Source organism: Ictidomys tridecemlineatus, chromosome 11 (genome assembly GCF_052094955.1).
Source record: "Ictidomys tridecemlineatus isolate mIctTri1 chromosome 11, mIctTri1.hap1, whole genome shotgun sequence".
In the NCBI taxonomy this organism is placed as follows: Eukaryota; Metazoa; Chordata; class Mammalia; order Rodentia; family Sciuridae; genus Ictidomys; species Ictidomys tridecemlineatus.
Window position 1 is genome coordinate 103536079 of NC_135487.1, and position 16171 is coordinate 103552249.

Here is a 16171-nt window from a genome sequence, read left to right on the forward strand (position 1 = left end):
AGATTTCAGGTATATTCTACCATGCCCAGCAAGACCAGGTCTTTAAAATTTGGTATTTATCCAATAGAGTGGATATCTATTAGGTCAGACACATAAGAATGAGGTAAGACTTGGGTTAGGGTCCACTATGTAATTAGTGCTCTGAGTGAATGTACAAAGTACAGAGATAAATATGTGCAGGGAAAAACCCTGACAATTCCCGTTAGCTTCAAAAAAACTTTTTTTTTTGGCCTTCCTGCAACTTTTGTCCTTTTTTGTTTGGGTGGGGGGGTGTTGGGGATGGAACTCAGGGGCACTCAACCACTGAGCCACATCCCCTGCCCTATTTTGTATTTTATTTAGAGACAGGGTCTCACTGAGTTGCTTAACTCCTTGTGGTTGCTGAGGCTGGCTTTGAACTCCTGATCTCCTGCCTTATGATCCTCCTGCCTTACCCTCCTGAGCCACTGGGATTACAGGTGTGCGCCATCATATCTATCTGGCTTGGACTTTTTCTTGATCTTTTAAATAAAATTTTATTAAAGCCAAGTTCATTTTTCCTTCTAGATAGGAAGTTTAAGTAGGCTTTCTTACCAGCCACAGAAACAAGGTAGGAGGCATCCATGATGTCAATCCCTAGTGTTTTGGCTCTGGCTACCAGGTGAAAGGTAGGGATAAAATATGCTAACTGACTGAGGAGAAAAGACCAGGTAAATATGTAGAAGAAAGGATTCCTAAAAAGAGATATATCAAAGAGTCGTTGGCAATTCCACGAAATAGCCTTTCTCTTGTAACTTTCTTCATTAGTGGTTAGTAACAATTGGTTCCTGTCAGGCCCATGGTTGAACTCTTCACTTTGATTTGTAGTTTTAGCAGGTTGTCCAGCTTTCTGCATAGTACTATGCTTGATGGAAAATTCTTCCTCCTTGAAGCATGTTATTTCTCTTCCACGCTGTGCTTCTGGACCACTTGAAGACAAATTGCCACCTTTATTTTTAATGTCAGAATTGTTCTCACTTTTGATATTAATAGGTCTTAAGAGCATACTTGAGGGTACCAAATTCAATGCAATTGCTCCAAATAATATAAGGGCACCTAAACAGAAGAAATTGAGACATTAAAAACAACCTCTCGGGCTGGGGATGTGGCTCAAGCGGTAGCATGCGTCCAGCCCAGGTTCGGTTCTCAGCACCACATACAAAGATGCTGTATCCGCCGAGAAGTAAAAAATAAATATTAAAAAGTTCTTTTAAAAAAACCTCTCGGTTCACAATAATTTTTGTTCATAGGTTCAGATAATTTTTGGAAACATACTCTGCTTCCTAAATGTAACTGCTGTATCTTTGTAACAATGGAGTCCTTTGGACATAGAAAACCAGAAAGTACACTGCTAGGAAGCATTTGGAAACAGCGTTAGAAAAGATGACAGCCTTCTGTCTTGACATTTAAAAACTTTTTTGAGGGCTCGAGATGTGGCTCAAGTGGTAGCGCGCTTGCCTAGCATGTGTGAGGCACTGGGTTCGATTCTCAGCACCACATAAAAATAAAGACATTGTGTCCACCTAAAACTAAAAAATATTTTAAAATACTAAAAAATCACTTTTTTGAAAGAGAATAGATAACTGCTCTTACTTGATTTCAGTGTTTCCTGACCAAAGCTGTGACTTCATGTATGGTGTGTCTAGTGAGTGAGAACAGGCCTTAAGCTCTTCTCTCTCATCTTATGAGTTTGTCAGCTGAAAAATTTTTTTACTTTAGAAAGGAAAGATTCAATTGAACCACTGTGTAGATAAAATATACACGTATATTAGCCAGGCAACAGTAATACCACTACTTGGGAGGCTGAGTCAGGAGGATCACAAGTGTGAGGCCAGTTTGAAAAGTTGAGATCTTGTCCACAAGATAAAAATAATGGGGCTGGGGTTGTGGCTTAGTGGCAGAGTGGTTGCCTAGCATGTGTGAGGCCCTGGTTTCGGTCCTCAGCACCACATAAAAAATAAAGGCATTGTGTCTGTCTACAACTAAAAATTATTTTTTAAAAAAGATAAAAATAATGAAGGCTGAGAATATAGCTCAGTGGTTGAGTGCTCCTGGCTTTAGTCTTCACTTCCACAAAATAAATAGGTAATCTGACTAACTATTAAAGAACATTGTATTCTTTTTACAAAAAAAAATGTTTTTTCCGTTTCATCCTATGTAGTCTAGTGAAAGAGGGATTTTTTAAATGCAGATTTTTCTTCCTTATCCCCTCCCACTCCATCTCCTGTACCTCCACTGGGATCCTGCGCCCCCAGCACTGGGGTTTGAACCCAGAAATACTCATCACTGAGCTACATCCCCAGCCTTTTTATTTTCAGATAAGTTCTCATGAATTGCCCAGGCTGGCCTTGAACTTTAGATCCTCCTGCCTCACTCATCCCAAGTTGCTGGAATTTCATATGTGTGCCACTGTGCCCAGCCAGATTTTCTTTTTCTTCTCAAAAGGAAAATATAAAAAGCAAATATTTTAGGGAGGTGGGGAAAGGAGTAAGCCTTGTTTCTCCAGGATGTCACTGCCATTGCAGGGTTCGATTCTCAGCACCACATAAAAATAAAATATGCTATACATTGTACCCTCCATCTTCTCAGAGTTTGAACTCTGGTGAATTCTGAGATACTTGTGTGAACTGACAAAATCAGCAGGTTGCCCAAGATCTCATCTTTCATTTTATTTTATTTTTCTTATTACTCATGATTGAAACCAGAGGCACTTTACCACTGAGCTACATCCCCAGTGCTTTTTATTTTTTTTATCTTGAGAAGGGTCTCATCAAGTTGCAGAGTCTGGCCTCTAACTCGCAATCCTTTTGGCTGAGCCTTGAGTCACTAAAATTATAGGCATATACCACCACACCCAGCTTCAAGATTCTTCTGTGGAGTATTCTCAAAGGAAGAGGAGCATCTTTACTATAGATATGCTCATTTCCTCTCTGGCAATATGTTTCAAGCTTTTCTTTTCTTTTTTGGCACTAAGGATTGAACCCAGGGATGCTCAACCACTGAGCCACATCCCCAGTCCTTTTTTGTATTTTATTAAAGAGACAGGGTCTCACTGAGTTGCTTCCCTTGCTAAATTTGGTAAAGCTGGCTTCAAACTCTTGATACTCCTGCCTCAGCCTCCCAGGCTGCTGGGATTACAGGTGCACCACTATGCCTGGTTTAGGTTTTGTTTTTTTGCAATGCTGGGAATTGAACCTAGGACCTTGCACATACTATATCTTTTGAAATCAATTGCTCTTGAAATCTATCATTGTAGTCATCAAATGAAGAGAACTGAACATTAAACCTTGCAGAACTGATAGTTTAGAAACCTAGACTGACTTACCTGTCCAGTCATAAAGATCTATCAGGAATTTTGTAAAAGGTGCCAATAGAAATGTCAGTCCCATCCCAGAACGGGCAATAGCTGTAGAAAGAGCCAATCGTTTTTTGAAGTATTTGGTAGTTACCACAGCAGCTACTTGGTACAAGAAAGCAGAACCCAAACCTTAAAGAAAAACCAGAAATTTGGTATTAAACTTTATGTAATTTTACTAATTACTTTAATAGGTGATTTAGTGCAATGAGATATTCTGGATCTCATAATGTAACTAGGAGTTCAGGACCCAAAGGTAGTAGAAGGGAAGGTTCCTGTTCCATCTCTTATAGTCTTCTGTTTACACTTTACTCACCAGGTAGAAGTCCCATAGTCACACAAAGAAAGGGAATGCTTGTAGCCCTACTACTGATGAGATAGCCACCAGTAATAAGGAAAGTCCCCAGAATAGAGGTAGTTTTCTCTCCAAGTATTTCACAAATTATGGCAGCCAGGGGACCTTAGGAGAAGAAAGAAAGGCAAATGCTGGGTAAACATCCTTTGGCATCCCTTATTCTCTGATGTGTGATTTAAATGAAAGAAGGAAAAAACTCTACTTTGGAATATTATGTATCCTTAAAAAAAAAAAGTTTGTATTGGGTTTTTTAACATTACTAGTTCACACTACTTTGCTTTCTGAAAAGGTTTTTTTTTTTAAATATATATATATATATTTTTTAGTTTTTGGCGGACACAACATCTTTGTTTGTATGTGGTGCTGAGGATCGAACCCGGGCCCGGGCCTCACGCATGCGAGGCGAGCGCACTACCGCTTGAGCCACATCCCCAGCCCCTCTGAAAAGTTTTTTAAAAAAGGATAGTAAGATGGTTTGTTGGGAATCTTATTGAAAATGCATTATAAAACTGCCACAACATGAGATTTTACTAGATGGCTGCTTTGTTTTTTTTTTTTTTTTTTTTTTTTGAAACCATGAAAGACTGGTTTATTTTATCACAAAATTTTTAAAGACTTTATATTTTTATGTTTAAGGATTAAAGACACATACCAAACACAAATAAAATATTCCCAATACATAGGACCAATTAAAATTCCTTAATACAGAATCTAGAATAAGGTAAGGGTCTAATAAATGTATTATTATTATGGATTAATTTATTAGAAATTAGTAAATAAAAATTCTTCAAAACTGAAAAAGGAAATAAACAAATCTTTGTCACTTAATGTCTAATAAACACAGTAAAATTCATACTGTCTAATACCTATAGGAATCTGTCTAAAATATTAGGTGTACATTTCTTTGTGGTGAACAAAGATTTCTGAAGGAAAAGATATTTTCCAGTTACTGACAAAGTCTCCAAGAAATATCATGCAGATGAAAAAGTGAATTTTTACTTTCTATGTGATTTGTAAATAAGTCTTTAAAATATTTGTATTTCACTCAACCTGGGAATTCAGTGCATAGGAATTTAGAGTTTATCTTAAAGAAACAATGAGGAATGTTAATGTATACTCTTTATTTTTTTATTTTTATTTTTTTTAAAGAGAGAAGGAGAGAGAGAGAGAATTTTTAATATTTATTTTTTAGTTCTCGGCGGACACAACATCTTTGTTGGTATGTGGTGCTGAGGATTGAACCTGGGCCGCACGCATGCCAGGCGAGCGCGCTACCACTTGAGCCACATCCCCAGCCCAATGTATACTCTTTAAAGACCTAGTAACTTCTAAGTGGCTTCTAACTATAAGTTTGAATACTAATCATAAAGGAGGAAGAATGGTTCTGTGTTTTGTTTTGAATGTGATTAGATGATTAATGCTCTAACTTTAGGTTGAGAGCCTGGCTCATTGGACTTATAATAAGGCTTTGCCCCACTGGAAGAAAATAAGGCATAAAAAATTGAATCAGCAGAGCTGGGGCTATCGCTGTGGTAGAGTGCTTGCCTTGCATGCATGAGGCACTGGGTTCAATCCTTAGCACTACATATAAATAAAATACAGAGATTATGTCCATATACAACTAAAAAAATATTGAACCAGAGAATTAAATAATTGAAGATAGGCATGGTGATATATGCCTGTAATCCCCAAAACTTGGGAGGCTGAGGCAGGAGGATCACATGTTCAAAGCCAGCCTTAGCAACTTAGCGAAGCCCTAAGCAACTCAGTGAGACCTTTTCTGTATAATTTTCCCAACTTGGAACCAAGTGAATGATAAACATTGCGATCTCTTACTCAGCATTACATATTAATATATATTAATAAGTGAACCTGAATGTTAGCAACATGTAAGTCTTAAAGGACTAATAGAAGAGTCTTCATGGAATTGCTTTTTGTGGTCCTTTTCCATGGACAGCAAGCTTATTGATAACTATACCTGCAGAAAAACGAAGTGAAGACATGATGGATCCAATCCAACCAGTTTGCTCAGCAGTACCTTCAAATTCTTCTTGGAAGACCACAAAGAAAATTGCAAAAGTCTTGGTCATCCCCATCACAAACACATTTACCTAAATCAAAACAGACCAAAAAATCCCAAGTTAGATACTGAGCAAGCCAGTAGAGGGGAGTTTGCAGCTGCTAGAGGTTCTGTTGCTCTGTCTAGTATTTGCTGGTTTGCCTTATTGGTTCCTCATTACATATCTTGTATTTTGGGGGAGAGTCATTCATATTTAGAGTGGTTAAGCATGCTACATGAAAGTACCTCATCCTCTTCAATGTAGTGGAATAGGTCAATATTGTATTAGAGAACAGAAAGTTGAAGTTTAGAGAAAATTTCTCAAGGTGGGGTTACAGGAGCTGAGATGTGTACTCAGATGGACTGACTTCAAAACCACCACTGCTTTACTGTCCAATTCTCTTGGCATCTGTTAAAGGCAGCTATTCCAGTTATCTTTGTGGTAACTATTGAAGAGCAATTATTCCTGTCAGTTCTTAGTCTAGCTTTGTTTTAACTCTGCTCCTAAGCTAAGTACCTCCTTCACATGATATATAATTAGAATGAACATATACTTTTATCATCCAGATTGGGACACTTATTTATTTTTGGGGGGGTGGTAATGGAGATTTAACTTGGGGTGGGGAGGGGGGTGTTCCTACCAGTTAGCCACATCTCCAGCCCTTTTTGAGACAAGATCTAGAAGACAATCTGTTCCCCAATTCAGGCCATTTATAACCATAATTTTCTTCCAAGAATACTTCTTTGAAGAAAATCAAGCTAGGAAATACAAGTTTCAACTTGTTTCTTAGTTTAAAGCAGATTGTGTTCTCTCATGAGCAAAGAGCACTCAAGTGAGGTGTCATTCTGCAAAATAAGCTTTCTTTTTTCTGTGGATGTGGGTTCTGTTCTGGTGTCCACAGGGTGCTGACTTGTGTTCTTATCTGCTCAAATTTGGTTAGCTACAGGCCTGTGGTTTAGTACCTTTTCTCTTTAGTCTGTGCTTGATGTCTGGTTATAACAACTGTGAATAGCTACAATCTATCTCTCAAAACTTAGTTTGTGTCTTCCATTGTGTATCAGAAGGTCAAGGGCAGAACTCTTGCATCCATCTGTCCCACTCCCTTAACTTGATACCTCCATCCTTTGTTTTTATTTCAACTAAAAAAATTAAAGACCTTTCCTAAGGTCTATGTTTTCCCTTAATTGATAGACTACATAAATCTGAATTGTGAGCTTAATCACATGCCTTAGACGAAGGTTGGTGGGTTTTCCTTTACCAGAGCCCATATGAGATTGAAATAACGGCTAACCCCCAAGTAAAACAAAAATCCTTGCTGGTCACGGTGGCACTTACTATAATTCTAGGGTTGGGAGGTTGAGGCAGGAGGATTGCAAGTTCAAAACCAGTCTCAGCAACTTAGCTAGACCCTTTCTCAAACTTAATTAAAAAGGGGGTAGGCCTGGGGGTATGGCTCATGGTTAAGCACTCCTGGATTCAACCCCTGCCTGGTTTAAAAAAAAAAAGAAAACACCCAAAACTAGAAATTATATATTCCCTCATTGCCTTTTTTTGTTATTATTTTAAAAAATATTTTTAATTTGTATTTATTTTTTGGACGGGATTGAACCCAGATACGTTTAATCACTCAGTCACATCCCTAGCTCTTTTTATTTTTTGAGATAAAGTCTTGCTTAGTTGCTGAGGCTGGCTTTGAACTCCTGACTCAGCCTCCTAAATTGCTGGGATTACAAGAGTTCCCCACCATTCCTGGCTTGTTTTTAAGAGATGGTAATTGGGTTGAACCCAATAGGAACACCTACAGGTCTTCCCCAACCCTCCCAGCAAGACCTCCCTCACCAGATCGTTCTAATTGGCTTTGAGAGGAGTTGAGTTAGCCTCAGTAACCCATTCTGGAATCAGCACCAGGTTTTGTCAGAGTTATTTTTATTTAACAACAAAGCACTTCTTTCTACCCTTTGTCTCCATCTAATACCATCCTAATTTATCCTGGCCTTTACAAGCTTTTAAACAAGAGTATTGGGAGTGTCCACTTCTTCTCATGCTACCTCTCCACTGAAGCTGAAGTCCTAAGCAGTCCCATCACTCTACCCTAATGGCTGTTATCAAGGTTACCAGAGACTTCTTTACTACTAAACTAATTCATATAATTGTCATTTCGATCATATTTTTCCTTTTAGCTGCTTCTGCATATCATTTTCTCTGAAAATTTCTGGATTAGTGCTTCTCTATTTGCTCAGTGGGCTATCAGATTCAATCTCTACATCAGGTTTTCCAAAGATTTTGTCCTAGTCCCTCCTCTCCCTGATACTTTTACCCATCTTTTACCCTCAAATTAAAAGTACCATGTATGCTGTAGACACAGATTGTGCAAATCTTGTGTACACACATGCCAAACACTTTCTTGGTTATAAGTCTCTCAGACTCAAGTGTCCAATATTAAATCATCCAAGCTATCTTCACATTATACCCATCTCTTCCTGTGTCCTCTAACTCAGTAAATTGCATTCATCATCTACTTAGGCAAGCAACCCAGGACTCCTTGATTCCTCCCCAACATCTAATAACTGTTAAGTCTGAAGGTCTCCTTGATTTGCTTAGATCCATATTTACTGCCTTTATTCAGCACCTTATTGTTTTCCCCCAATCGATCTTGATTCTAGGCATTATCTACCCAGCAACCAGAACTATATTTCTGAAATGCAAACCTGATTCCATCATCCCCTACTTAACTTTCCTCATTAGCACCTCATAACCTCAAGATAAGAAATAACATTTTAGCATATCTTTCAAGACCCTACCCATCTCTGATTTCATCTGCACTCATTTGGTTATTCATAACTATATTATCAGTTTATCCATTCACTAGCAGGTATTTAGTGAGTACCTACTGTATGTCCCAGGAAGATGTAGAGCTAGATGTACAATAGTGTACACTTGTGAGCAATGTAGGCATGGTCCCTGCCTTCATGGAACGTTCAGTCTAGTGAGATAGACTGAATATAGAAAATAGTTATACACATAATACAAGTAGTTATAAATAGTAAATTAGCATTCCCTGCCCCTGTTTTAAGTAGAGAGCTTCCTTAAGCATATTCAGTTATTTTTCACTTAGTTTTCAGGAGTTAACTTGTTATAGAGAAATATTCTTGTGATACATACAGAACTATAAGCATAGTCCTTTAAGGATCCACATTACCACTGTGAGCACTTACCCTCTCGTTGTTAACATCTTGATATATTTTGTGCATCACTCCCAAAACAAGGCATTGTTTATTAATCTGGTTATTAGCCAGCTTTTCTTACCAGCAAGTAAGATCAAGTAATTTCCTAGCCATAGAGGATAAAAATGAAAGGGTGGTTCCTGGGGAGAAAGGTGGAACAACTAGTGACCCTTGCTAACAATGTACACATAACACTGCTGAATATGATTTAGGAAGTGGCCTCGCCAGAAAGGACTCTTAGACGTAGGGCATCCTTAGTTTCCGTATTAGTAAGAAACATTCCATATTCTTTGGTAATGAAGCTAATATTTATTAGATAGTTCTATATTTGTTATGAATTTCATATTACATAAATCTTGCCAGGTATCTCTGTTCTTCCGGCTCTGTCACTAGGGAGAGGGCATGATGTTTTCCATCTCTGATATTCATAGATACCTTAGTTGTCCACATTGTGGATATCAGGTTGTCATCAAGACCTGTGCTCCCATGGCTAGGGGCTGCTTTAGGAGATAGAGGACGTGTGTGAATGCATCTCCAAAGTTAATAGAGCAGACCTTGGACACATAATAATTTGTGGAAGCCAGGTATCATGGCACATGACCATAATCTCTGTGACTTGGGAGGATGAGGCAGAAGGATCACAAATCTAAGTCCAGCTTCAGCAACTTAGACCCTGTCTCAAAAAAAAAAAAAAAATTCAAAAGTCTTTTGAAGGAGTGCAGTGCTGGGGATATAGCTCAATTGGTAGAGTGCTTGCCTCCCATGCACAAGGCCCTGGGTTCAATCCTCAGTCCCACAGTAAAAGGGGGGGGCTTTGGGATATAGCCCAGTAGTAAAGGACCCCTGGGTTCAGCCCCCAGTACCCCCCCCCAAAAAAAAATGTGGAGCTGGTGCTGCTGTGCAGGGTTGTTTAGGGCACAGGTATGATAGGATTTACCAACTTTCTAGAATAGATACATGGATGGCATACATCACCACTATCATTTAGCAACCCTGAGAGGAAGAAAGAGGGAATAAAGTTAACTTATAATAAAATGGAATGCCTAGTCTAGTTACTTATGGCTGCAGGAGAAAAATAATCTCCCTTTTTGGAATCAATGTCCTTCCTTTCCAGACAAATCAAGTATGCACTGGGTCTAATTCTAGTTAAAGTTATGGTTATTGGGAGTGGGAGATTGGAAAGTAAGCAACAGGCTGAACTGAGGAAATGTACCCATCCCTATCAGTGAAAGGGTTATATATGTTCATGCTGGGCTGAGCCAGGCACTTTTTAAACACTGCCTAGTGCTACATCTATGATGATTAAAAGTATCATTGTCCCCAAATCCTAATTACCATGTAGCCAAGGTAGAGCTTGCTGATCATGACAGGAGCATTTGCTAGGTTTAAGCAATGGTAAGAAGAATAGAGTACTAGATAGAAGCCCTTGGCTTTTTCTCAAGGGGAACATTTCAGCTTTCTCTTTGGCCCAGCATGGGCCTCTTGACTTTGGCAGTATGAACAGTTCCTGGCCTGCTGCTTACTCAGATACTAAGGATTTTCTAAGTGATCTTGTTAGGCCACTCTGAGGCTTTCTCCACCAAATTCTAGGCAGTTGAAAAGGAAAGCAGATACTTACCAGGAAAAAATGAAACACAATCATCCATCCCCATCCTCCATCCAAGGTTTTAGTATAATATGGGGTTTTCCCCTCCCTCTTCAGCATGATGTTTCCTCTGTTTTAAGTGCAGGAAGATCTCTGTGACAGATCCAAGACAGTTGATAAGAAACTGATCTAACCCTTTAAACTCTGTGGTAAACAGTAAACTCACTGTTTACATATGTCTGACATGACTAAGGATTTAGTTAACTATAAAGCCTGACCTCCCTGATTGTTGAGTGGCCTCTCCAATTGTGCACAAGATTCTTCCTTGGGCTGCAAGCTAATTCTAGAAGCTGTGCATCATCCTCCTGGTCCTCTAGCAAACTATTGACTCTACAGAAATAAGGGGCCTGGTGGCAGGATGAGGGTAGGAAATACCTTTATAAAGCACTTGCTAAATTGTTGCTATTTTAAGAAACTGAATAGACATGACAACAAGTGCAATACCTGTTCTTTTAATGGATCCTGCATCAGAAAAAAAAAAGTTGAAAAGGGCAGTTGGGGAAACTGAAACATGACTTGTGTAGTAGAGGGTGCTGCATTGAGATAGATCTTTTTTTTTTTTTTAAAGAAAGAGTGAGAGAGGGAGAGAGAGAATTTAATATTTATTTTTTAGTATTTGGTGGACACAACATCTTTGTTTGTATGTGGTGCTGAGGATTGAACCTGGGCTGCACGCGTGCCAGGCCAGCGCGCTACTGCTTGAGCCACATCCCCAGCCCCTTTGAGCCACATCCCCAGCCCTGAGATGGATCTTTTGGGAATGATGATGGTCTTATGGTCCTACTGGGACTATTTTTGTTCTTAGGAGAGAAATGCTAAAGCATTGAGGAATGAGGTATTCTCTACCTCCTCAGGAAGAGTTCAATAAAATGTGTATAGAATGAAAAGAAAATCTAAATGTTCTGAGGAAGGAGTGCATCACTTGTTATTTCCTCGCTGAGTTTGAAAGCAGGCGGTTTCTTTCTGGAGAAAGGAGAATCAGCAGTGTGCGGAATGGCTGTCCAGTGAGCAAGCTGGACAGGAAGAGATGCTGGTCATTTCATTCCTTGTAGAAAATCAACCCAGCATACAATCCCATTTCCACCTTACCTTTGATGTTGTGCTCTCCAAAGGAATCCCGTGCAGACAAGGCAATTTAGGAGGAAAAATAAATCAGACTTATTTGGTAGAAAGTTACTCTTTTTTTCTAAGCCATTTCATTCCGCTGCACTGTGAAAACAAGTGAGCATTGTAGGGCAGAGCCAGTTGAGGCTTTCCTGCCAGTGGACTTTACTTCCTGAGGGGAGGAGGAAAGGCTGTAACTTGAGAGCATCTCAGGCCCGCCCTTCACCCACCCCTTGCTCAGAAGGTAGACTTTTTCACTGTGGGATCAAAAGTAATTGTCAAGTAAACTAAGGGCAAAATCCTTTTTGTGACTGTGCTCAAGGCTGGGGGATGGGGCTTTAGGATTCTAATGCACATTCCAAAGGTTCCTGAGGGAGATAATCTAGACTTGCTCATAGAGGTGGGAGATACATTTTCTGGACCACAAATAACAATCATGGGGGTTGGAGTGAGTGCTTAGTATGTATAAGGCCTTGGCTCACTCCCCAGCACTAGGGGTGGGGTGGGGAAGGCAGTCTTAAGTAAATTCAGACTGTGTGATCCTTTGTGTTCTGGTTACAAATTTGGAGTTTCAGGTCTAATTTTAATCTTTTCTTTTTATACTTACATATCTTAACTTCAAATACCTCCCATAAAAGGAGTATATTTACAGTAATATCAGTGAAGCTTTTTTCTTATTGAATTTTGGATTAAGGCTATTTCTCCTAGAAAACTACTGGGACAGTTCAACTTTCTATTCCTATTTCCTTCTACTGTACCCTACAAAAAAAAAAAAAAAAAAAGGCCAATGGGAAATTGCCTTTCATCTCCCTACACCAATATTCCAGATTTTAAACCAGGGTGTATTTTAGGCCAAAGTGTTTTTCTTGTTGTATCCAGAAATTCTGCATGTTCCCTTTTAAAAAGCAAGGGGTTTCTCACCCTTTTAAAGCCATACTATAATATTTTTTAATGAAAAAGTTTAGTTGTTTGGGAAAATGCTCTATAAGTGTAACCATGGAAAGATTATGCAATTATGTGGTGCTGGTGGTAGGGATCAAATAAACATTCAGCAAAAGGCAAAACCCAAAGGAAAGGGGAGAATGCTTTTCAGAGAGCTCTTTGTTAATCACACACTCCAGAAAACATTTTTAGTAAACATCTGTAGGACTGTATTTGTTTTTTTTTGGTGGCACACTTGTTGCTTTTTTAAAGCAAGGCTCTCTGATTCTAATCACAAGATGAGATCAAACTATGCTTTATATTGATAGAGAGGTCTGATTCCCGAGGCTGGGGACAGATTTGAAATGTGGCAAACAGGGAGTCTAAGAAAGTAGCAAAGTCCCAGAGATAAGCCCTTCCAAACCTAAGGAAGCTTTTAGGTGTAATGGGAATTGCAAACTTGGTAGAATGTCAGCTTTGCCATTTTTTTAAGCATTAAAGCTCTAGAAAAGTTACCTTTACTGAGTCCATTTGTGGGAAATACTATTTTTCAAGGTTGTTGTAAGGATTAACAGTATATATATAAAGTGACTATGTTAACCATCTATTGCTTATTGATGGAGCTGCTGTTGGTAAGCATTCTTAAACTATGCTGGGTGTGGTGGTACATGCCTATAATCCCAGCAATTTGGAAGGCTGGAGCAGGAAACTCTCAAGTTCAAAGCCAGCTTTGGCAGCTTATTGAGGCCCTGAGCAATTTAATGAGAGCCTATCTGAAAATAAAAAATTGAAGAGGAAAAAAAAAAAAACTAGGAATGAAGCTTAGTGGTAAAGCACCCCTGGGTTAAATCCTAATAATAATAATAATAATAATAATAATAATAATAATAATAAATAAATCCAACTTTGGGATATTAGTTAACATTTTGGCATCTGTATCCAATCCCCAATCCACTTAAAGCATGTAGGGTGTTTTACATAAACAAATAATTCCCTCAGCCTCAAACCTAGTCTTGGCCCTAAAGCTATTCAGCAAGAATACAGCATGTTTTCTTAAGTTACCACTATTACCCTGATTCCTTTGTCAAATATAACCCATGAATAATTTTTAACCCTTAGGGACTTAAGTGTTTAATACAGTGCTACAGCCTAGAATTAAGAGATTTTAATTTTTTTAACTGAAACTTTACATGTCCTCATTCATTCCTTATGCAGAAAAGAGTTAACATAGTTGGCCTGAGATTCAGGTCTTAAAAAGTGAAAGGTCTTCAAAAGTTGGCCTCTGCCTGGCATCTGGGAACTTAGATTCAGTAGAGTTCCCACTATTCCCTAAAAGGTGCACTGTGCCTAATATGCAAACAACATGTTTTATGCTGGACAGTTGCTTTTCTCTGGGACTCTGGAAATTTAGCATGTGCTGAGCAGAAAGTGCTTATGTGACCACCCTCCATTGGGCACTGAATCTCCAGCAAGCTTCCCTGGTTGGTGGCATTTCACACTTATCATAACCCACTGCTAGGGGAATTAAGTACATTCTATGATTTCACTGAAAGAGGATTTTTGGAAGAGTGTGCCTGGTTTCTTCTTGACATGCCCCATCTACCTTTTCCTTTGGTTGATTCTCCTTTGTATCTTTTTACTGTATTAAATAACATTAGTACAAATGCTCAGTCCTTTGAAGGCCTACTGAATCATCAAACCTGAAGAAACTATGGCACACACCTGGAGTCCCAGTCACTCTTGCTGAAGCAAGAGGACCTCAACTTTGAAACCAGCCTCTGACAACTTAGCGACACGACAGCTTGTCTCAAAAAATAAAAAGGGCTGGTTTTGTGGCACAGTGGTAAAGCACCCAGTACTGCCAAAAAAACACAACACTTGAGGGACTATATATTTATCTGTTTTCCAGAGAAATAATAAAATATTCCCTAGAATGGCGGTAGGGGGTGGAGATATTGATTTACCATAAGGAATTAACCCACATGATTATAGAGGCTGAGAAGCCCAAAATCTATACCCAGGAAGCTGCAGACCTAGTGATAGTATGGTTCCAGTTCAAATCAAAGGACGGGAGAACCAATGATACAATTTTCAGTTCAAGTTTGAGTCTGAAGGCAGAAAACCAATTCCCCAGAGCTCAAAGAATGATTTTCAAGCTCTGTATTCTACTCAGGTTTTTAATGGCTTGCATGAAGCCCACCCATATTTGGGAAGGCAACCTTTACTGATTCTGACGTTGATCTCATCCAAAAACACCCTTGCAAGCACACAGAATAATGTTTAACTAAATATCTTAGCATCTCAAGTTATAAAATTAGCCATCAAAGGAGCGGTCTTGAAAAAGACCATACTCCAGCTTTAGTTCTGTAGACTAAAAAATCGGCCATCTCCAGCCCTGAACTCTTTCTAGTATTTCTTAGGTTTTATCAATAAGTTGGTTATGCTGTCCTACCTTCAAGGGGTGGTTTTGAAAAATAAATGACGGGGCTGGGAATGTGGCTCAGGCGGTAGCGCACTCGCCTGGCATGTGTGCGGCCCGGGTTCGATCCTCAGCACCACATACCAACAAAGATGTGTGTCGGCCGAGAACTAAAAAATAAATATTAAAAGATTCTCTCTCTCTCCTCTCTCACTCTCTCTTTAAAAAAAAAAATTAAAAATTAAATGAAAAGTATGTTACTCATACCACCTCTTGCCATGGTGCTGGACAAGGGAGTATCTTAGGCAGAGGTGTTTGTCCTGAATGCAATGTGAGACTTCTGAAGAAAGGTTTAGAACTGTGCCTGGTACACAGTGAATACTCAATACATGTTAATGAACATGAGGAATGCTGTCAGAAATTCAGCTTCAGGGGTGGGGATGTGGCTTAAGTGGTAGCATGCGCAGGGCACTGGATTCGATCCTCAACACCACATAAAGATAAAATATATTGTGTCTACCTAAAACTAAAAAAAAATATTAAAAAAAGAAATTCAGCTTCAATCTAAAATCAAACTTTGTTACCTTTTCTCTAATCCTTCCATTTGACTGCTTGTAAGGCACCTAATTTTCCTATTCAGTCATCCTAAATTACTTATTCATCATTTCCCGTTTATCTCTTTGATCCTGAGCTAATTATCTCACCAGATCTATTTCTTCTCTAAAATGGAGATGAATCATAAAATTGAGGACGATAAATGCATGTAAATTACTTAGTATGTATCTAGCATGTAGCAACAATCTCAAAAAAGGTTGGCTGTTATCACAAGAAACTATGAATTAGATGCATGAATGAGTAACCAAGAGTTTTCTCCTTGGGAAAAATGAGCTTGGTCTACAGATTAATCCTAAATTATCCCACTTAGTCTTACCTGCTTCAAAACCCAGGAAAAGGCTCAGGATTCTTTTTTTCATTATTTTTTTTAGATGTATGGACCTTTATTTTATTCATTTATTTATATGTGGTGCTGAGAATGCTGGGCAGGCGCTCAGTAGCCACAGCCTCAGCCC

General features: G+C 38.9%; 1 protein-coding gene across 10 annotated transcripts in view; it reads right to left on the reverse strand.

Moving 5' to 3' along the window:
• Slc16a4 (solute carrier family 16 member 4) overlaps positions 1–11951 on the reverse strand; it is a 32563-nt gene extending 20612 nt beyond the window's left edge. Inside the window, exons 1-6 of one of the 10 annotated variants that reach the window (XM_078026976.1) lie at positions 11747–11951; positions 10631–10750; positions 5707–5839; positions 3690–3833; positions 3344–3505; positions 574–1074 (exon numbers count right to left, since the gene is read on the reverse strand). In XM_078026976.1, coding sequence (XP_077883102.1) covers positions 574–1074; positions 3344–3505; positions 3690–3833; positions 5707–5839; positions 10631–10717 — 1027 coding nt within the window. In that variant the 5' untranslated portion in view covers positions 10718–10750; positions 11747–11951. Of the gene's footprint in view, positions 1–573; positions 1075–3343; positions 3506–3689; positions 3834–5706; positions 5840–9447; positions 9690–10630; positions 10757–11746 lie in introns of those variants that run through there. The other 9 variants (XM_005338119.5, XM_078026975.1, XM_078026974.1 and 6 more) reach the window with 9 other exon arrangements.
• Positions 11952–16171: the final 4220 nt, after the last annotated feature.